At 42.4% G+C, this 23,869-nt stretch overlaps 1 protein-coding gene across 5 annotated transcripts in view; it reads right to left on the bottom strand.

The window, feature by feature from the left end:
- The window catches only part of LOC135514793 (dedicator of cytokinesis protein 4-like), a 144,301-nt gene extending 124,530 nt beyond the window's left edge, over positions 1 to 19,771 (bottom strand). For all 5 annotated transcript variants that reach the window (XM_064938410.1, XM_064938407.1, XM_064938408.1 and 2 more), the window contains exon 1: positions 19,585 to 19,771. In XM_064938410.1, coding sequence (XP_064794482.1) covers positions 19,585 to 19,621 — 37 coding nt within the window. In that variant the 5' untranslated portion in view covers positions 19,622 to 19,771. The remainder of the gene's footprint in view (positions 1 to 19,584) is intronic.
- Between the last annotated feature and the right edge of the window lie 4,098 nt (positions 19,772 to 23,869).

Genomic DNA, 23,869 nt, shown 5'->3' on the forward strand with positions numbered 1-23,869 from the left:
CTCATGGTAATTATGCACCAACACAGTGGGCTGAAAAAAAAGATTCATATTTCAAAGATGATCTAGGTCCTTAAACCATGTAAAGGTTATTATAAGCACAAGGACATCGAATGGTGGCTTCAACTTGGTTTTCCATACAAAGCATTCCTTAACAAAGGGAGCCTGGTTTTTGGTCGCTTTCTCACTGTAAAACATGATACAGTAACCCCTCAACATCTCAAATGGCTACACTGACTATCTACCACATGGACAGACTTCAGTGTGTTTGTGTCAGGAGCATGTTGTGTATTTAGTCAGACAATGCTCTCATTATTCTGACATATTTTAGAATGTAAAAATAAATGTGAATGTCAATCCATAATGGGATTGGGTAAGGAGAAAGATGTTTCTTTTCATATAAAATTTAAGTTCTTGAAAATTACAATGAAGTGCTTGAAAAAGTCCTTGAAAGTCCTTTAAATGTGACTTGCCAATGTCTGTGTGAACCCTGTATAGGCTACTTGCTCAGCCCGTAAATGAAATACAAAATCATCTGCTATTGAAATGATACATGTATTATTCACGTTCCTGTTAGATCTTGGTCCGGGACAGCATTTATTTTGGGCCAGAAGCTTTGAGTTGGCACTGGCCCGGTGTGCCACTGGCAAATGTACCTGAATGTCGATCCCTGTGTGTGCGGTATGCGTAGGGCATAATACAGTGCATTGGGAAAGTATTCAGACCCTTTGACTTTCTCCACATTTTGTTACATTGCAGCCTTATTCTAAAATGTATTCAAGAAGATTTTCTGCAATTATAGACATTTTGATATAGGGACAGAGCGAATATTTTCCCGATTTCAAGCTAGCGTCCTGCAATTTTACACACATTTGTCATGGGGCGGAGATCATTTTTTATTTAAAAAAAAGGTAATTTCCTGCAATTATACACATTTTGCACTGGCTTATTCCTTGTTCTTATGCGGTCTGAGTCACTCAAACATTATAACAAACTCAACGAGTGTTCCATGCCATGCCATTTTTGGAATTTCAAATTCTCTCCGACTGCCTTAGTTCTCCAAAGAGGATCTTATTAAAAAATATATAGGGCCATTATCTTTTCTGAATACATTGTCTGGTTTTAGTCGTTTAAGTTTAAACTGAAAACGTTTTACCATCCAGAGAATGATTGCCATTGTCACTGGGTGGTAGAGGTTTTACCTAAAAGAACTTGTGTTTTAATTTATTGAGTTGACTATACCTCCGACTGTTACCCGCTCCACTTAGTCTCCTACTTCACCTGTCTTTTGGAGCTTTTTTACCTGTCTGAATGGTTGATCCAGCTAAACAGACAGCCTTTAAATTTAAGGCGGAAACCAGAATTCTGTTAGGCTTTTCCTACATAATAATAACCCGGTTCTCTCTCAAATTGTTTGTATGGGGGCGATGTGTCTTTCCTTCCTCCTCCCTCTCATCATTGATTGAATGGGGGCTTCTTTTTTTTGCATTTCAGCATCAACACCAAAGGTTGGCACTGCAAAGCATTCTGGGATGCCCCTTTTGATTCCCGGTGTTTTTACTGGCTCTGAGGATTCCTTCGATTGATTCATTAGGAATCTTTTGTGTCTGTCATTTAACAGTCTTTGTGTGTTACACATCCACATCCTTTTAATTACAAAACAAGGGTGGATTGTTTGCTGTGTTAAAAAAATTTTGTTTTTTTATAAAGAGTAAGAAGTAAGTTATTCAGCAGTGGCTGACCGAGACAGACATTATCCCTGTCTGGCCTCAGTGATTTGATTAATTAGTAAATACTGTACTGAGTTGCCTCTGGTCTGGCATTTCAAGTTCATACAGTATGTGGAGCGAGGGTGTCCTCTACTTCACATCTCGGTATCGTGCATATCTGATGAAGAATGTAACATGACATTCTCCCTCAAGGTAGCTACACCAATAAGAAGCTGCCACAGTCTGGCCTGTTATGATATTGCCGAATTGCATATCTCTCAGACATGTTACATTCCAGTTCAAACAAACCTCAGACTGGGGTCGATCCTAGTGCTGGTGTCTCTTACTCTCTCCCCCGACCGATGGGTCACTGAAACCAACTGCAGTGGGACGGTTGCTAGTTTAGTGGCCCGCTTTGCTCACAAGCCCTTAACCCCACGAGCCCTTTCCTCTCTCTCATTCCTTTTCGTCTCCACCTGGGTCCCTTTATTTTACTCCTTCACTTCCCCTCAGGGTTGAACATTTAGTCATAAGCGTCTGCAGCAAAGTGCATTTCAGCAAAAAGTCTGTAATGTATACCCTTTGTGTGGGCGAGTGGGCTGGAAAGGACTGTGGCAGTCCCTCTGTGAGAGCCTTTGTGTGGGACGTTAATGCACACTTTTTCATGTGATGACAGATGGAGACCCGGGGCTATAGTCAATGCAGCAGGAGGGGGGAAGAGATACTGTATGCACAACACTGGAGAAACACAGCCTCTAAACAGCCGACTTTCTGTGGGTTTCAGTGGAACCCATTTGGTCGCACCAAATTTGTTGAATATTTGTTAATAATTGATAATGACCTGGCGTACAGAACCAGACATGCCCATTGATTTGGATAGATTTAGTGTAAAAGCAGATTTCAAAGTGCCAAGTGTTATTTTCTGCGGAATACTCGAGGGCAGAATTTGAAGGGGAGAAAATGATAGTTGATACCATGACCACAACAAAAAAAGAATGTGGGAAGAAAGAATACGTCGCCATTTTTTTAATCAGGTTTTCGCTTTCAAAATCACACCTTTTTTATTTATAGAAAAGCAAGCAAATGCTCTAAGTCCACAAAAATGCTTAAACCACATCAGGGGGACATTTAACATAACAAAAACAGAAATACCTTATTTACATAAGTATTCAGACCCTTTGCTATGAGACTCGAACTTAAGCTCAGATGCATCCTGTTTCCATTGATCATCCTTGAGATGTTTCTACAACTTGGAGTCCACCTGTGGTAAATGTAATTGATTGGACATGATTTGGAAAGGCACACAACGGTCTAGAATAAGGTCCCACAGATGACGGTGCATGTCAGAGCAAAAAACAAGCCATGAGGTTGAAGGGATTGTTTGTAGATCTCAGAGACAGGATTGTATGAAGGCACAGATCTGAGGAAGGGTACCAAAACATTTCTGCAGCATTGAAGGTCCCCAAGAAGACAGTGGCCTCCATCATTCTTAAATGGAAGAAGTTTGGAACCACCAAGACTCTTCCCAGAGCTGGCTGCCCGGCCAAACTGAGCAATCGGGGGAGAAGGGACTTGGTCAAGGAGGTAACAAAGAACCCGATGGTCGCTCTGACAGAACTCTGGAATTCCTCTGTGGAGATGGGAGAACCTTTCAGAATGTCAACCATCTCTGCAGCACTCCACCAATCAGGCCTTTATGGTAGAGTTGCCAGACAGATGCCACCCTCAGTAAAAGGCACATGACAGCCTGCTTGGAGTTCGCCAAAAGGGAACTAAAGGACTCTGTCCATGGCCTGAATGCCAAGCATCTGGATGAAACCTTGCACCATCCCTACGGTGAAGCATGGTGGTGGCAGCATCATGCTGTGGGGATGTATTTCAGTGGCAGGGACTGGGATATTAGTCAGAATCGACAGAAAGTACAGAGATCCTTAATTATAACCTGCTCCAGAGCGCTCAGGACCTCCGACTGGGACTTTCCAACGAGAAAACAACCCTAAGCACAGAGCCAAGACAACGCAGGAGTTGCTTCGGGACAAGTTTCTGAATGTCCTTGAATGGCCCAGCCAGAGCTTGTACTTGAACCCACGCGAACATCTCTGGAGAGACCTGAAAATAGCTGTGCAGCAACGCTCCCCATCCAACCTGACAGAGTGGAGAAGAATGGAAGAAACACCCCAAATACAGATGTGCCAAGCTTGTAGCGTCATACGCAAGAAGACTTGAGGCTGTAATTGCTGCCAAAGGTGCTTCAACAAAGTACTGAGTAAAGGGTCTGAATACTTATGTAAATGTAATATTTCAGTTCTTTTCTTTGTCATTATGGGGTAGATTTAAAACCTGACTAGGACAGGAGTTCTGCTAGCGAAACATGGCGACAAAATTGCAGAAATGTAATTATTATAAATATTTAACTAATTCAATCAAAAGTGGAATACACCAAATGAAAGCTAAACCTTTTGTTAATCTAGCCACCATGTCAGATTTCAAAACGTTTTTACTGCGAAAGCAAACCATGCGATTATCGATCAGCAGACAAAACATTACATAGTTACAGCCAAGTAGATTAGTCACGAAAGTCAGAAATAAAAAAATTCACTGATTACCTTTAAAGATCTTCTTTTGACAACACTAAAGATCACAACGAAACATTTTGTAAACGGCTTGTGTCGTAAATTCAGTGTTCTTCAACTTTGGACGTAACATTCGATGTAATTACTCTCTCAAAATGGACATTTATCGAGCCATGTTTGGTTTCATTTGCAATCCTTTTCATTGATATCCAGACTGGTTCTTTTCCCAGGACATGTTGACCGAAAGAAACTGATTTGAACACACCAAACTATGACCTCATTGCGCACCAAAGATATGACCAGTTTTCGTTGATTGACTGTATTTCGGACCAATGACCACTGATCGTCTTGAAATCTAGCTTGGTAGATAGCCAATGAGCCGAGGTAAACAGCAACATGTAATGGTTCTATCCGGGAAGACTGGCCTTTGTGGGAAACTCGAGCGTAAACACAGCCATTCGCCATTGAAAATTCTACTGGAAGCAACCACGCCGGTTACGCGCAGCATTTCTGTTTTGAGAGCATTTTCAGAGAAGAATCATGGCGAGTGAATCTTTAAAATCAAATACAAAGACAAAATATACAGATCTACACGATAGTATTGAAGAAATTGATAGAGATAGTGACAGTGAATTACTCCAAGATGATTCGGACAGTGAGAATACTTTTGATTCTCAATCTGAGGAGATGTTCTTGTATGGAGAAGATTCTGTGTTGGATTAGTGAGTAACTTTGTTTGAAATTAATAATATCAAATATTATTCATTTGAGTTGTTTTGGAGATATTTTAATTTTATTTGTGGGTGCATGTCTGTGTGTCTGTATATATTAGATATTTTTTAGATGTATTTTATCTAAACATGGAATAGATCAGCTCCTCACCATACTGATTGGGTTCCCTACTCTACATATAATCTGTGTCTGTCTTTATTTCACAGTCCCAGCAATTCTGATTGGGAGCCCATACGGCCAAGGTGCTCATCCCCCACTGAAGCTGGTTCATCCAGGCAGACCCCTGCTGTCTCCGGCACCACACCTACCCCCGCCCGGGCATCTAGAGGTGTGAAGTTGGTGACAAAGAAGCGGAGGAAGGGAAGTGTGGAACCTGCTGGCAGAGCGGAGGAGGGTTGTTGGCACTCTGTGCTGGAGGTGGACATGGCCCCACCACCTCCAATATTCTGACCATAAAGGCCTGAAACCTCAGCTGGACATGACCTCCAAGTACAGCCCCATGCAACTAGTTCAGTTGTTTTTCACCTCGGCAATTGTTGATTCCCTGGTGTTGAACACTAATAAGTCCTGAGCTAAGAAGCAGGAAGGCAAGAAAGAGACATGGAAGCCCATTTCCTTGTCAGATCTTTTTTGTTACCTTTCGATGGTCACTTACATGGGTCTTGTAAAGCTAAAAACCCTGAAGAACTACTGGAAAACTGCAACCCTCTATCAACAGCCTTTCCCCACCACGTTCATGTCATGCAAAAGGTTTCTGACAATCTCACGGGCGCTTCATATCAGTGACCCAAAAGTTGACGAGGACAACGAGACGAAGCGAGGCACGGCAAGGTTTGATAAGCTCTGCAAAATTAAACCTCTATCACAACATCGTTGAGGCCAGCAAGACCTATTTTCAGCCCGCCCAGAACCTTTCAATAGATGAGAGAATGGTAGCCTCAAAGGCCAGAGTTGGCCTAAAACAATACATGCATAACAAACCAACTAAATGGGGTTAAAAACTGTTTGTTTGGGCTGAGTCTGTATGTGCATACACATGCAATTTTTTTGTCTATGAGGGGAAGAGCAGTTGTGTGACCGGTAAGATACTTAGCTATGATTCCGTTATGGAGTGATTAGATTTTCAGCTGCTAGGGAAGGGCTACAAACTGTTTGTGGACAACTTCTACACAAGCCCTAACTTGTTCATAGACCTGAGCAAGCTGGAGGTGTGGGCCTGTGGCACCATTCGGACCAACAGAGTGGGATTTCCGAAAACCAGGGTGAACGACATGCCTAAGCGGGCTGAGCGGGGTACCATGAGATGGATCCGAGAAGATGGCCTGCTCCTTGTGAAGTGGATGGATACCAGAGAGGTGGTGATGTGCACAACAATCCACAAGTCCTTCAGTTGTGATCACGTCATCAGGCGTGTGAAGAAAGCTACTGGGGCATGGACCACAAAAAATGTCCCCATTCCAGCTGCTGTGAAGAACTACAACAAGAGCATGGGAGGTGTGGACCTTTCAGATGCGCTGATAGGCTACTATAATGTTCTCCACAAGACCATGGAATGGTACAAGACATTGTTTTATCATTTCATCAACATTGCTGTGGTGAAAGCCATTTCCTTCTGGAGTATGAAGGCAAAGAGCTGTGGACAGCCCCCCATCTCACAGCTAGCCTTCAGGGAGCTGCTCATCCAGGAGCTTGCTAGCTACAGCAAGACCACTGTAGCACCTTCTGTCCCCTCTACCTCTGTTCCTTCTGCTCCAACCAGTGGTGTTCACATGCCAATATTCATCATTGCAGGCAGGAATGTGCCTCTGGGCAAAAAGGGCTCAGTAGGGAGGCTTCGTTGTGCTCTTTGCCACAGGAAATCCACTGTCACCTGCACCACCTGTTCGGTGACCCTCTGCTTCACACCAGAAAGAGACTGCTATGGGCTATGGAATCAGCAGCACAATATTGTGTAGAGGACTGAGGGTCTTCAGATTATTGTACATTAAAAGTGTAAATAGTTATCATTGTTATTTTACATTTTTTTAAATATTCAAATATTTATTTTTCTTCAATTCTTCAAATATTATTGGGGGGTTATGTTAGAATAATTTTGTATATAGTTATTTGCATCAATGTATCACTGTATCAATTCGGCCACTTGGGTACATTTGGGAAACTTGTGAGGGACACCTGGGTGATTTCATGCTCAATGGCATGTACCGCACTCATTCCTGAAGGTATCAGTCTGAAACTTTGGTCAAACACTGTTGCCCACTTATGTTCTTATTTGAAATTATCCCCAGCATCATATCTGAATGTTTGGCTGTTCTTGTTAATTTCAAAGATGCAACAACATTAAAAAGAAACTGAAGTTTCTAAAACTGTTAAAATAATGTCTGAGTATAACAGAACTGATATGGCAGGCGAAAACTCTAGGAGAATCTATCCGGAATGTGTTTGTGGGGGGGATGGGGGGGGGGGTCACCACCGATTCAAAACACTTGTCTATGGGATTTTCAAAGGAAATCCTCCCAGATTGCAGTTCCTGTGGCTTCCACTAGATGTCAAGTCTTCTCAGGCTTGTTCTTTGAAAAATGAGATAAACTTCCAGGTTCTTTCAAGGTGGTTCTCATTTGGACTGTAGTTGTGTGGCGTGCGTGGATGAGGGCGCACACTTTGTTATTTATCTCCGGTATTGAACATACTATTCTCCGCCTTAAATTGTATTGTTTATTTACATATTAGGGTACCTGAGGATTGATTATAAACGCTGTTTGACTTGTTTGGACGATTGGTAAGTTTTGGGATTTCTTTTTAATGCATGTTGAACGACTGGAACGGGTGGATTACTGAATCAAACGCGCCAACTAAACTGTTTTTTTATATGTAAAGACGGACTTTATCGAAGAAAACAACCATTTGTTGTGTAGCTGGGACCCTTGGGATTGCAAACAGAGGATGAAGATCTTCAAAAGGTAAGTGATTTATTTTATCACTATTTCTGACTTGTGACACCTCTGCTGGTTTAGAAAATGTTTAATGATTTTGTATGCAGGGCGCTGTCCTCAGATAATCGCATGGTAATGCTTTCGCCATAAAGCCTTTTTGAAATCTGACAAAGCGGTTGGATTAAGTTAAGTTAAGATTTTAAATGATGTATGACACTTGTATTTTCATGAATGTTTAATATTACGATTTTTGTATTTTGAATTTTGCGCCCTGCAATTTCACCCGATGTTGTCGAGATGGGGGCGCTAGCATCCCACCTAGCCTTAAGAAGTTTTAAAACAGCGACATTTTCTCTTTTAACCATTCAGCACTGCTGAAAAAAATCAACTGGTTATTACAACTGGTTCAGATACAGAGCTATTCTTTGCTGTGTAAGATTTCCGATGAAGCTATTTATTCTATCAGGAAATCGTCAATAGGCTTGCATTTCTAGTGTTCAATCATACTGAAAACAGTTCAACTGTTATTCTATTCTGGTCCTTTCAAACCGAACTGGTAACAACCCATTTAGATTGTTTAGGGTACCGTGTGGAGCATACTCTCTTTAAGGAGAACGAAGCCTTCTCAACCAGCGCACCATGTTAAAATTAATTGGTCTAAATCCCCACTCAGCTTTTCACTGGGTGAAAAACAGCCATGGACCAACAGTGAATTACAATAAATCCCCTTTGAATGTCAAACTAACATTAAGTTAAACTGGCTTGTCTGTGCAAGACAGGATATAAATTACCTGAGGGTGTGTGTGTTGAGCCAGACCCTGAACCAGGCAGGCCAAGGAAACAGAGATCACACACACTGACAAGTAAGATGATGGCTTACAGCAGCCAAGGTCAAACCATCATCTGCCCAGCCGCAGCGAGCTGATTCATGTAGTGTGTATGATGTGTGCATTCAAGCATGCGTTCCTCCGTGTGGACGTTGCGTGCGTCCCTATGTGTGTGAGCGTGTGTGCATGCAAGTGACGTGAATGGAAAACTAACACCGTATAGTGTGTGTACTGTGAATTGATCTAACAGATGGAAATGTAACACCTCACTAACAGCACAGGTAGTATCAAGTCAAACACTGGCAGACAAATATATTTATTCATACTGTACGTGTGACAGTATGAGAGAGAGGGAAGAGTTTTAATCAGCAGGGTAAAATAAGAGTCGGTGATGCTGAGAGAGAGAGAGAGACACATCAATTATCACTTACATGAAAGACAGCGATGAGAGCTGGGCAAGCAGAATAGCCTACAGTAATATCATACCATGATGATGGATCATACTGCCTGCTTTTCCAAGCCAGAACAGCATTCAAACATCACCCTTCAACAACACGGATAAAACAGGAGCCAAGGACACGGAGAGCCAGGACAACATTAAAGCCATCTGGCCTGATACATTGTACTTTCCCAACACAACACAACCCTAGAAAGAGAGCGTTTGTGGATCACAAATGGTAACCAAGGGGACCCATAGGGTTCTGGTCAGAAGTAGTGCACTATACAGGGAATAGGGTGTCATTTAATTGGGACACAGACAGAGACAGCTTTGACACCTAAATGAATTGTGGCCAGTCACCAGCTCTGTGGTAGCGTTCTGTACTCAACGGAAGCCTTTGTGTGTCTTGTGATAGGAGCAGCAACCAGCTCCATGCCCAGTTATAATCATCCATATTCATTTGGGGAGCCGAATGGGGAGACGGGGACATAGGTAAATACATAGAGATAGTGGGAGAGGTAGACGCCACACAGAGAGCCAGTGAGTTTTCACTACTACTATCATCCTCATTCGCTCTGTCTCTTTCTCTGCCCTAGAGAGAGACCACTGCCACCAGAACAACACCACTGAAGTGTCTGGGGAGGAGGAGGAGGAATGGACAATCAGAGGGAGAGAAAGAGACAAATGGGAGGAAGACAGATGGAAAGACGGATACAGAGAGCCATGGGTAAAGAGAGAAAATAACAAAGAGAGAGAACCACCAGACAGCCAGATCAACAGACGGAGAGAGAAAGAGAAGAAAGAGACAGACGGAGGGAATGAAAGAGAGTGATGGAATGAAAGAGGGATATCAAGATAAGAGATGGGGGAGAGTGTAACTTCCAATCTCTGCAAACAGCTCACTCCCTGCCGAGAGAGAGAGAGAGGGGAAGAGAGGGGGGGAGAGAGAGGGGAAGAGGAGATGGGAGAGAGCGGAAAGAGAAAGGAGGAGAGGAAACAGTGGTAGAAGCTACAGAGCCTTAGTGAGGGCGCCTCAGAACTCCTGTATCGGTCTCCTCCTGACACTGACATGAATTCTGTCTGCCAAGAGGAGAGAGAGCCTTCCTGATGACTCTAACACAACCAGGACAGTCACTGCACAGAAAGGCCTGGTTCAACCTTAGCACAACCAAACCACAACAACCCATTTTATTAGGCTTCATTATGTATTAACAGCAAACCACTAACACATCTAACACATGCATCACTGCACAGAAAGGCCTGGTTCAACCACAACAATGACAATTTATTATAAAGCCGGAATAATGCATGAACAGCATACAGCTTGCTGTTCCTTTTAATAACTGAGGACAAGTTGTTGTCAGACGGCGAAGCCAAGTTGCTTATTAATGAAACGCCATGAAACGGTGGTTATGGTGAAATAGATGGGTGCCTGGGGGTCACTGGTGTGCTGTGTAGGTCACAGAGTTTCAATGGCTGATGCGTCCCAAAATGGTACCATATTCCTTTTATAGGGCACATGGGGCTCTAGTCAATAGTAGTGCATTTTAAAGGGAATAGGGTGCAATTTGAGATATTGGTAATGTACAGAACCCGTGATCAACACAGCAAGACTCAGCCAGCCACTCAACACCTCTGGAAATGCAATTTTCTAGGGAATCGTTATTTTTTTGCCCCTTTAAAAACGAGCATGTGCACAAAAGCTCAAGGCATCAATAGTTCCTTTCACACATCAATCTATGAATATAGCATTCGTTTCTGAAAGCGCTGGTGACAGCCTGTCATTTCTTCCACCCCCCACCTCCACTCTCACAGTGTAGATGAGCACGAACTAGAAGTTCCTAACGGAACACATCCCATTAACCTCTTACTGGGTTCACGGCTTGGTGTCAGGGAAACCACGGTGACCATACGATACATAGACCCCTGGAATAGTAAGGCTACTTCATTACAATGTACACAGCCGTTCAGAAGTTGGGGTCACTTAGAATCTCCTTGCTTTTGAAAGAAACGCACATTTTTGGTCAATTAATATAACATCAAGTTGAACAAAAATACAGTGTAGACATAGTTCATGTTGTAAATGACTATTGTAGCTGGAAATGGCAGATTTCTTTATGGAATTTCTACATAGGCGTACAGAGGCCCATTATCAACAACCCTCACTACTGTGTTCCAATGGCACGTTGTTAGCTAATCCAAGTTAATCACTTTAAAAATACTAATTGATCATTAGGAAACCCTTTTGCAATTATGTTAGTACAGCTGAAAACTGTTGTTCTGATTAAATAAGCAATAAAACTGGCCTTCTTTAGACTAGTTGAGTATCTGGAGCATCAGCATTTGTGGGTTCAATTACAGGCTCAAAATGGCCAGAAACAAAGACCTTTCTTCTGTAACTCGTCAGTCTTGTTCTTAGAAAAGAAGGCAATTCCATGCAAGAAATTGCCAAGAAACTGAACATCTTGTCCAACGCTGTGTACCATTCCCTTCACAGAACAGCACAAACTGGCTCTAACTAGAATAGAAAGAGGAGAGGGAGGCCCCGGTGCACAACTGAGCAAGAGGACAAGTACATTAAAGTGTCTAATTTGAGAAACAGACACCCCGTTATCAACTGGTAGCTTCATTAAATAGTACTCGCAAAACACCAGTCTCAACGTCAACAGTGAAGAGGCGACTCCGGGATGCTGGCCTTATAGGCAGAGTTGCAAAGAAAAAGCCATATCTCAGACTGGCCAATACAAATAAAAGATTAAGATGGGCAAAAGAACACAGACAGGGGTAGATTGGTATGAAGTGTTATGGTTAGATTAATTTAAGTTTCAGGTGTTCGGATCACAGAGGAACATTCGTGATAAGCAGAAAAAAATGAAAAGATGCTGGGAGGACTGCTTGACGCCATCAGTCAAAGATGGTGGAGGCAATGTGATGGCCTGGGGGTGCTTTGGTGGTGGTTAAGTGGGATATTTGTACAGGGTAAAAGGGTTCTTGAAGAAGGAAGGCTATCACTCCATTTTGTAACACCATGCCATACCCTGTGGAGCCAGTTTCCTCCTACAACAGGACAATGTTGTTTAGGGAAGAAGCAGTCAGCTGGTATTCTGTCTATAATGGAGTGGCCAGCACAGTCACCGGATCTCAAACCTATTGAGCAGTTGTGGGAGCAGCTTGACTGTATTTACGTGTTACGTTCCCCAGTTTCTGTGTTGTTGTGGGTTTGCATGTGTGTGTATTTCAGGAAATTGCTTCCTGGATTATTAAGCAGCTGATTGGTTCTGCCCCGTCGCTGATTGGAGCTCTGACCCTTCCCTCTCGTCAGGGGATACAGCTGTCTCTTCAATTACCAACTCCTTCTCCAGCTTGATAAAAGCCTGTGTTCCTTTGTCAGGGAAGAGAGCTTCTTTTTACGTTCTCTGTTGATTTTTGTGGCGGTCAGTAAAAGTTGTGTGGATATTACTTTGTAGCCGCTCATTCAGAGGTATGTGTATGCCAATAGGACTTACTGTTTTTGGTTGACATTTTTCACTTAAAGTATTGGTAATTATTCTGTTTCATTTGTTCCCGGGGGCGCACCTTGGGAGTGTTTAGGCAAGAGGCCTGCGGGAATACATAACCCGTAGTATTGAATCTGTCTATGCACACTATGTAAGACCTGTGCGGACCATCCCCTGTATTTTGGTTAGAGCGCCAGGCGGTGCTGAAGGTTAGGTAAGTAGTGGGAAGGCAGGTAAGGTAGGAGGGGACAAATGTTGACTTTCTTGCTGTGGTTCCATCCACCCCCTTTTCCCCACCTTACCGTGTGTAGGAATAATAAATTCCCTGTAAAACGGTATTTTTCTCTGCCTCTGTCGTCCTTCCCCCGCACCTACGATCACATACTTTTTCACTACACAGGGAGTTGAGCTGTAGCAGGTTTTGCTTTCCCTCCTCCAAGAGGCGTAAGCAACAGTACATAAGTGCCCATCAAGCCAATCCAACTTGTGGGAGGTGCTTCAGGAAGCATGGGGTGAAATCTCTTCAGAGTACCTCAACAAATTGACAACTAGAATGCCAAAGGTCTGCAAGGCAGTAATTGCTGCAAATGGAGGATTTTCTGATGAAAGCAAAGTTTGAAGGGCACAATTATTATTTCAAATAAAAGTAATTATATATAACCTTGTCAACAACTTGACTATATTTTCTATTCATTTTGCAACTTCATGTATGCATCCATGGAAAACAAGGACATTTCTAAGTGACCCCAAACCTCTGAACGGTAGTGCGACTAAAGTACGTGTTTATATCAGTATGCTTTAAATATAGGGTCCATTTCAATAAGTAGGCCCTATAGGCCTGAAAGGAATACATGAAATCACTCAGAGGAGAAGCGGTTTCTACAGAACAATGATTAGGCTAATATCATCCCATTTTTAAAACATTGGCTTTGAAATATATCTATTTCACTGTACTGTCCTTTCAATATCTGTTTTACAGTAGTGTAATCTTAATGTGCATTAATAGGACATACATTCATGCATGTACAGTGCGATGCCCTGTCCAGTCCACTTGTTACCAGGAAACAGCAGCCCTAGCTACCTCCAGACTGCCCTGAACTTCTGCTGAGTGTGCTGTGGTGAAAAGCAGGCTGGGATTTATACTGGAGGGTTTCATGTTCATGTGAGCTGCAATCCGGTCCACTCATTGGCTGGCTGCAACCGCCTAGCCTCAGCTGCATCCTTCCACAAAAAAAATATGCCGCCAATTAGACCGCGGTGGTGTCATCGAATCCAACGGGACACACACATTACATTGTATTCATATCAAAAGGCTGCCTCGCCGGGGGGGGGGGTGAAAAGGTAAACACACTGATTTTTCTGTGTGTCTTTACATAATAAATGGGATATATTTTATTATATTTTCAGTTGAAAGTAAATAGAGGTACAGTAATGGGATAAGACAAACAGGCTACATGCAGTATTTTTCAATCCAGTCTAGTATTCACCAGCCATGTCAAATTGACAGGTGTTGTGCATGATTGCCATTGTAAATAAACATTAAAAATTGCTGTTGGAGCGGAGGCATAACAAAACACTGAGTTGGCCCTGTCTACCTATAACATCAGCTAGGCTAAAATGTCAAAGGTTTTTTGCTCCCTCTGTCCCTCCCCTCTCCCCCACTCTCCGATCCCACCATCTAATTCCCCAGGCAGCGCCAATATTGACTGGAGCAACTCCCTCCAGCGATCTCCATCCCTAAATGGTTGCCTGTGTCAGCCCGAAGTATGCACTATTGTAAAGTGGCTGTTCCACTGGATGTCAGAAGGTAGATGAAAGCCAACAGAGGGGAGTGGATGAAGAAGAAATTACAAACTGTGGTGGCATTGTGGGGCCATGTCTCCCTGTGCCCCGGGACTATGGTCATTAAGGAGGCAGCGGGGTGTAATATAATGAAGGAATGGGACCACCGGCCACCGTTCCCACTGACAAACAACCTGCTAATCCCACAGGGGTAGGGGGTGTTGGGTACGGTGGCCACGTCCAACAATAAGCCCTCCTGACACATGCCGCCAGGCCGGGCCCGCCACCCACCCCTCGGCCCAGTGACATCCCCCACCAGGGGGGCAGGCGACAGTAGCCAGGGGAGAAGGACAGCCCCAGGCCTGACATAGACCCCCACTACATAGCAGGCCTCGAACTCCTCCACTCTACTGTGTGCATTGCTCAAGGGCCAGGGCCATTCAAGGGCAGGACTTTCCTACACACTACCCAAGCACTCCATTCTGTTTTTCTACAATTTGCTTGAAGGTATTATTTACACGTTTCCATAGGCTGCTGTGGGTAAACATTGAGATTTCAAAAATGTAATACTAGGTTGTGGTCATATGCTAAATACAAAGTATTTAGTTCAAATGCTCACTGGGAAATCATATTCAATACACACACACACACACAAAGATCTAACATAGCTCATTAAATTATGATGAGCAATGACATGCTTGATTGGCTGCAATATCAGTCTTAACAAGGAGAGAAAGGCCCCTTCTCTTCCTGTTAATCATCATTTATGACTATTTGCAGCAAATACAATCTCCCAAAACAGAGGCAATGCTCTCTCTCCAAGGTTGTGGCGCTACATTGTTAGCTGTTGTGAGTTTAATTGATGGAGGATAATCCACTGAGAATTCCAGTACTTTGATTGTCATAAATTGTCATAAATACCTCTTTCCCCCTTTTTCCTCTCTCTACCTATACTGATGTTACTTTTGCAAAACCCGTGGTTAACATAGAGATTCTGGGAACATCAGAAGGTGGGGGGAAATTAACTATATTCTGGTAATCCGACCAATTGAACATATGCGGTGGTACTTAATGAATATGATGTCAGTTCGGTTGTCATCTGAGACATTTTCATCAATGATAAGATGACAAACTCTACAGTGGAAAGTCTAAGTTATCGAATTCACATGGAATTGCTGTTCAATTTAAATGTTTGAATATGAAATTAATTTGTGATGGGATGAAATGGGATTTTAGCTTCTAAAATGTGAGATTTGGGTTTTGCTCTGCTCAATCAGTGGCCCGCCCCTGTGAAGGGACATGGGCTATAAAACTTTTCAAACACGCCCTCCTCTCCCTTCCTATATAAAGCCTTGACGACAATATAACCTCCTGTTGTGAGGACGATGGTCCGATGTCAGAATGGTTCAGATAATAACTACAGAACGAAGCCAACATCAGCGTGAGCTTTGGTTGCGAATGGTATGAACTTTGAACTCTTATTCACTACAGAAGTGATACCTCCAAGCCGTTGAGTTAGCAACAGCTGCTGCAAACGAGGGTTAGGACGGAACGGACCGAGTATCCCGTCTACCACACAACAACGTTACTACAATGTATTCAATTTACCAGCAGAGACATTCTTCAAAGGATAAAGGACTCGTTCGGACAACACGGCCTTCCATCTATCACCAACCTACCGAAGTGCAGCTCAGAGTAAATATTTATTGCATTTTCCTTTTCCAAATGGCCGGTAATTTAGAATGCATAAGATACTGTATTTACGATAGCACAGCGTCGCCCTTTGTTCCTCAGTCGTCCCGCTCTTTCACTCAAACCCAGACCCTTTTCTTTTGTGTAACAAGCTGTCATATCTGTTCCGCCCGCTAGGGACGTTTTCCTTTATGATGTAATTTGTAATCAAGTTATGATTTAATTATGTGTATGTGCAATTGTGTGTGATTAGTTAGGTATTTAGTAAATAAATAATTAAACCCAATTTTGTATTGCTGATTCAACTTGTTAGCCAGAGTTCGTGCAGATAACCAAGAATGTACAACTTTCAGATGAGACTGAATTAAAATGATGATTAATATTGATTGCTATTGATGTAAAATATTACTAGGTCTTTAAGACTTTATTCGGAAGATAACAGCTCTATAAATATTCTTCCGTGGTGCCCCGACTCTCTAGTTGATTACATTTACATGATTAGCTCAATCAGGTAATATTAATGACGGATAAATTATTTTATAGAATAGCATGTCATATCACTTAATCCGGCATAGCCAAAGACAACGACACCAGTGTTCAAAAGGAACCACATGCAGTGGATATTCCAAAGGTGGGAATTCTGGTGAAAATATTCCCAGATAGTCTCGTAAATGTTCCTGCACATTCAGTCCTACTATTCCATTAGTCTACCATCCTTTCTCAATGTACACATTTCTATTCAAATTCCTACCTCATGTTTAACTGAAATACATTCCAAAACCTCTTTGATATGAAAATCTCTCCTCTTGGCAGAATACAATTTTACAGTAAAGCGAATCAATCTTGGTTACAAACCTGTAATCACTCAAATGGTGCACTAATAGGAGTCTTAATGCTGTACTGCCTTCCTATACTGGACTCCATTCATATTTCATCAATGGTAGATGGATAGAAGGCTGTCCTCCTCCTTGGCTCTCCTCCCACGCATGAGGCAAATCAACATCAAAGGCCAAATACCTCCCAATTAGGAGCTGTAATTCTAATTTCACTCCATGGCGAAAGATCAAATGGTTCGCACCAAGGATCCAAGAATCTCAACCCGTTTTGGGAAGCCAGCCCTGGTTTAAAGGGGGGGTAAAATGTTCACTGAAAGTACCTCAAGGAAATCACATTTACAGTGCATACTATATGAATCCTATTCAAATACTGTAGGCTATTATATCAATAGTACATCAAAGACATAATGGACAGCCATACATCTTGAGACTAAAGACCCTGGGGTGAAACGGTTACAGATCTGGGTTTGGAAGACCGATGCTTCACGGAAACGTGAATCATCTCAAGTAACATTGTGTTGAAGTTCGATGTCACCGAGTGATCACGATCAATGGTGATCACAAAGAGTAATCAGCTGTTCGACGTCATATAGCTATAGAATATCAATATGCTCCACATGTTCGGATCATCTGGAATCAAGCATGTGTATGCATCTTATTCCCCCCCCCCCCATTAAAATACATTTGATTTGAACCAGAACGACAGTGACTAAGACTTTAAAGATGCTAATAAAAAAAGCCTACATGTATGTTTACCTCAACTATCTGTTCCAGTAAAAGGTCACAACTCGTCAATGAAATGAGCCGCCTGTGTACCTCGAAGCGAAAGGAATTTATAAACAAGGGACGGAGTCTTGATGATGAAAACACACGGTCTCCAGATTTCCCCACTCAAACCTATTTAACAGTCCAAAAGCATCCAAACAAACAACTAAATACAATACTATCTAGGGGTATATCTTCATCCAATCAAACATCATTCTGCATCATTAAAATGCGTTCAAATGTAATTGGATGTAATTGTTTTTGCACTGTGTGTCCCATAACCTCTTAACCAGAGTTACAAAACATTGACAAATCACAACAGTTGCTCAACGTTGTGTTGTTACTTTGTCCACTTAAAAATAACCGTGGGCTTACGGCCAGTGTTGCGCAACAAGGAAACAAGTCTTTCTTCCCCAGAATCACCACTGTCACAGGGAGGAAGTCCCCTGCTGCCCAACCACAGGCGCTAAATCTGAGCTAATTGAAAGAGTCTTACTGCTCTTATTGAAAATAGGATCAAGACTGCTTAATCCACTTAAAGCCTCACTTGCAATTTTTAAAGACAATGACGGCATTTAAGCCCTGAGAATACATCGAAATGTTATACAACCCTCCTCCCACCTACCTCCACGGACTGGACTTGGAAAGGAGGTTCGAAATTGTGAACTGCAGCAATGTATCAAACTGGAAGCTTTGGGTTCTAACTTGTGACAGGGAGGGAAGAAAAACATGCACATACCAGGAGAAAAAGAGCAGGGCCAGTTAGTGACCAAAAACTAATTGTAACAGATACAGGGCAGAGGCCAGTTTCTGGTTCAGTGAATGACTGTGTTCCAATGATTTCAGGTCAAGACAAGGTAGACCTTCGGCACCTAGAGGTGTGACTAATAGGCCTAGATAACACAATATGGCAATATTTCTGCAATGTTGAGATTTCAAGCAGTGACAGTTGGGGGCTGGATAAAGCATCCCAACACTCACCCCTTCAACCAACAAATAGGCTTCGCTACCCTATTTTGGTCCACTGGGGAACGCATCTCAATAGGATAATTTCACAGAATGAGGGCGCAGAGTGAATATCCCCCCCACTTAGATTAGAAAATTAGAGCACTATAATTTAAACCCATAGCCTATCTTTCACTCGCATTGTGTTTGCTTCACTTTTATTCCTGGTTACGACACCCATGCCGCTCGGGAACAATACACACTAGGACAGCTTCACTCGCTGTTTTCACTGAGAGGCGAGAGAAAAAGGTTGAAGGTTCAGTGGAATTCCCGAATACCAAAAACAATGTTACAGAACGCTAAAAAAATATATATTATCTTGACACTTTATTTTCCTTTCAATTGAGGAGTAAAACATAATACACACATATAAAGCGCTAAATAAAAAATGTTTTGCAGAGTATCGTGTTTTGTTTGCATCCATTCATTTATCAGACACAATGTAACAACCAACAGATCGATTGAACGCGCAGAGTGCAAAGAGATACACTGATACACGGGGCTCTATAGCCTCAAGCCACGCGTTCATTTTTATAACTGTAAAACCATAATGTATTCATAGCCTATAGCCTACAAAATCCACGGAAAGCTCAAATACTCGTGAAATGCGTGGAAGTGGTGGTGCCTATGAAATAAGCACGCGTTAGTAACGGTTAGTAGGCTAGTGATCGGTGTTATTTGATACTGTGTAACAAAATTAAACAGCAGCATATTCCCTATTAGTTTGAAACTAATTTTAATTTTGTGAGTAAACGAGAGCACCGCAGTTTTAAAACATATAACCAGAAAAACAAACTTACCGACGCCGTATTTCTCGTGTTCTGTAGGTATCCACATATTTACGGTTGGTACATTGAAGTCATTTGTGAGAACAGCAGCTCAATTGAGATATTTCGTGCTGTATAACGCATTCTATGCTATTGAATTCCTTTCCTCCGCTCTGAAGTCATTGTTCAGATTGCAGGAGAGAGTGGCTCCTGTATCTTCATAGTGAGACCGAGAAGGAGCGTTGCATTGTGGGGCATGTAGTAAAAACGAATGACGTAAACAAACCGAGAGAAAAAAAGGACTCAGAGTCCCAAAAAGCCATACTGAGTACATAGAGGAAATAGAGGACCACGGTATGAGTCATAATACCCATAAAACCTAGCAGTCAAACAGGGAAATGGTTCCAATTGTTTTTTCCACCATTCATTTTTCCCATAGGGGATTTTTAGGATGTGTAAGTAAATTCCCTCTGGCTATCTACCCCCTGATTTCAGAGCACTCTTGTCTGTGTGCCAGAGTGCAGAATAACTGATGAATTTACAAGCGCTCAACACCCGTTGAATATGGCTGGTGTCAGTAAACGTCAGCAAAAAAGCTTCATTAAATTGTTGCTAACAGCTGTTACAGTCACCAATGGATAACATGAAAACAGCCTAACCTGCTCTGATAGGGCGAGTAAAATGGTCAGAGTAAGGTGTTCTCTCATTTAAATCTGGAATTAGCTAGCAAGCTAGCCAACTTTAGCCTGTTAGCTTGGGTACTTGACTGCCGTTGTGAGGTCAGAACGCTTTGAATATACGAATAACAATCTCACAACGCTCTGAATTTACGAACACCCAGAGCACACTAATGTTAGCTAAATGTATTAATTAATTAATTGGCTAAATATCTTTAAATGGACAATTCTGTGGAATGGCTTGTGCAAGTATTGAATTGACACAGTAGTTGTTATCCAAGGTGTTAGCTAGAGATGACATACAGGGATTTGTAATTTTGCATGATGTCTACTGTGATAGTAAATAGCATTTTCGAATCTGAGAGTAGATAGAGCCAAATAGATTGATAAAAGTCACCTTGTCCAAGAGAGAATTGAATGGTTATCAAAACATCACACCAGGGTAAGTCTACACGAAACACAGCCCTTGTTTGAAGTGTTTATAAAACCCATTTGGGAAAAATGAATGGTGGAACTATGATTGTAACCATTACCCTGTTTGACCACTAGGTGTTATGGTTATTATGACACCTCCAGTGTGGTTCTCTATGAATGCATACATGAATGCTTTGCTCTTCTTGAGTTATGGATTACTGCCTTGTCAGTGACAGACAGACAGACAGACAGACAGACAGACAGACAGAGAGAGAGAGAGAGAGAGAGAGAGAGAGAGAGAGAATACTTTTTACACATAGCCAATAAAGCCAATATGAAATTGTACGCCTTGTGTTGCCTTGTGTACAAAGTGTTGCCTTCCATGTCTCACAGTCATTGGAGATGGTAGGTGGGCCTATAGCCAGAGGAAACAAGATGATATCCAATAGTTACAGGTGTAGGGAGTAATCATTGACAACTACATTCATGTTCAAAACCAGTTTTATTTTCTTTTTCAGAAAATACACTTTGGCTCAGTGTCACTTTGCACTTCACTTGTAGAAAAATGAATTGGCTCAAACTTAACATTATGTGGGTCTCTTCCCGCTCACCTTCTCATCCCAACAACTGAAACCAACTGATTGAAATACCCTCTGTCTAGAAGCCCGCTATAGTGGATTTAAAAAAATGTATATTACTAACAAGAGTGGCACAGCACTCTAAGGCACTGCATCTCAGTGCTCGAGGCGTCACTACAGACCCTGGTTTGATTACAGGCTGTAACACAACTGGCCGTGATTGGGAGTCCCATAGGGCGGCGTACAATTGGCCCAGCGTTGACCGGGTTAGGTTGTAAATAATAATTTGTAATTAACTGACTTGCCTAGTTTAATAAATAAATGAACAAGAACAGAATAAACATATTTTGGCCAAGGGATCTGTGGAATAATTTTAGAGGATGTAATACAACACAATGTAGCATTATGAATCTACAATTTAGGCCCTTTATCAGATGATATATATATATATTTTTATCCCACCCGAGTTGTGTTCTGATTATGAGGGGGTCCCTGAGGAATTTGCTGTCACAAAAGGGGTCCCAAAAGTTTGAGAACCCCTGGTCTAAGGTTATTCTAACCATACCATGACATATAGATGAAAACTAAATACATAAGTAAATTATAGGATCTCTATGGGTCTAACAATACAGACAGTGATATTGCTAAGGGATCCCAAGTGTTGTGGTACCGTGGTGTTTCAGATTCAGAGGTTGCTCATTGACTACAGATGGTGCTCGTGTTGGCTGACATAACCCATATTTCACATGCCAGGTATGGAAGGGAAGGCTGTAGCAGGGCATGCAGTTGAGTCCTCATACAGGACTTCTGCTGCTAGAGTGAACACAGAAATAATGCATGAGTGTGTTGAGGACTGCAAGGCAGGGCACTTCATTATTCAGCCAAGAGTTCGAGGCACCGTTGGGTTTGTAGCCTGGAATGAACTACTCTGTCATACAGTCAATCTGTATGATTTTATAGCTCTCTGCTCCTAATCGCACCCAGTTAATCCTCCTCCCCTCCAACTCTGTTTCAGTTCGGTTCAGAGACAGTGCCACCCCTTTCAAAAAGCCTCTAATAGTAATTCCAGCTTTGAGCTGTGTCGTTTGCTTATCTTTGCCACTGAAACCATAGATGCTATTTATTAAACAACTGCCCAGAAGCTTCCTCACTCGTACTCTGTTCTACTGTGAAGCTGTGGGTTGGTTACCCCTTATGGACCTGGCTTCTCACACCTTCACCCCACTGCTGTAAATACAATTGTGTTTAGCACACACATGGGTGGTTGTGCTAGCTGGCTGGGTTTAGACTACAGTTTATACAGTGTCTCTGTTACAAGGCGTTCACCCTACCCTACGGTGCATGGAGACATGGTCTCACGGAAAACTCCATCTGAGATGAATTAATCATAAGAGGAGACTAGAGGCACATTTTTTTTAAATTGTAGATGTATTCCATCCTCCCTCCCTGTGGAGAAAAGAGATCTGAGTGTGCAATGCCCTATCACACCTCTCGAGTCAACCAGGGAGAAGTAATACCATGAATAAAAATAAGTGAAGACATTTAGAAGTTGTTGACTATTTATTTATCACAGGTGATTTATAATGGATCAATAATGCCTTTGGTATTTTTCAGCATATGCGTATATAATGCATCTCTGGTTTTTATCAAAGCATCAAGTCTCACAAGGACATCATCTGTCCTCTACCACTGTGAGTATCCCATGTGACAGAGTAAGCCTTTGAAGAGGAGAGATGGAGAGACCACAGGGGGATAAAGGAGAGAGATGGATAGAACAACACCACAGGGATAGGAATGGTGAGGAAAAACATGGATCCACAGAGAAGCGAGGATGGACAGAGAGAGTAAAACGGACGAAGAAGAACACCAACAGAGAGAAAGGTCGGTCAGGTTACGATGTTTTCCACTGATCACGCGGTTGTGTGGATTATAACCGAGATGACACTGCAGGCTCACAGTGTCCTCGTCCCAGCTTGGTGCCATATGGTCTCTGGAAATACACAGTTACTGTACATAGTTTGAATACTTGAGAGAGAGAGAGAGTGAGAGAGAGAGAGAGAGAGAGAGAGAGAGAGAGAGAGAGAGAGAGAGAGAGAGAGAGAGAGAGAATGTCTGAGGCTGAACCACACTAGACAGACCCAGTAACCCAGATTAGAACCCTGAAATATCACTCAGCGCTTCGTTTCCGCCAATTACCCACCATCGCTTCTCATCGACAATTCATAAAACAACAGGAGCCATTTGCTCTGTCTAGGAGGTGAGAAGAAGAATGAGCAGGAGAGGAAAGGAAAGAGATAAATGTTTTATACTATTCTAGAGATATTCTCTGTTCTACTCTATTTGTCACACTACTTCTATCCATTATTTCCACAGAGACCGTACCATTTGTACTCTACCGTAGGTTGCGGAGACAGGCTATGGCCAGTGATACATATTTAATGGCACCAAACCCTTTCAAGTCTCCTTCTCTCCTCAGGAGTGTCCTTCTCATGTCCTTCCCTTACTCCTAGAGAATTCCTTCAGGCATCATAACAGTCACCTTGCTTGTTAATTCAGCAAAATGAAGCTGCTCGGTGTTCATTGACTTTGTCGTTGCAGGCTTGTTGAGTTAAGTGATAGCACATCCGGTAATCACGAGAGACTAGTACT

The sequence above is a fragment of the Oncorhynchus masou genome, chromosome 26 (assembly GCF_036934945.1).
Source record: "Oncorhynchus masou masou isolate Uvic2021 chromosome 26, UVic_Omas_1.1, whole genome shotgun sequence".
Lineage (NCBI taxonomy): Eukaryota > Metazoa > Chordata > Actinopteri > Salmoniformes > Salmonidae > Oncorhynchus > Oncorhynchus masou.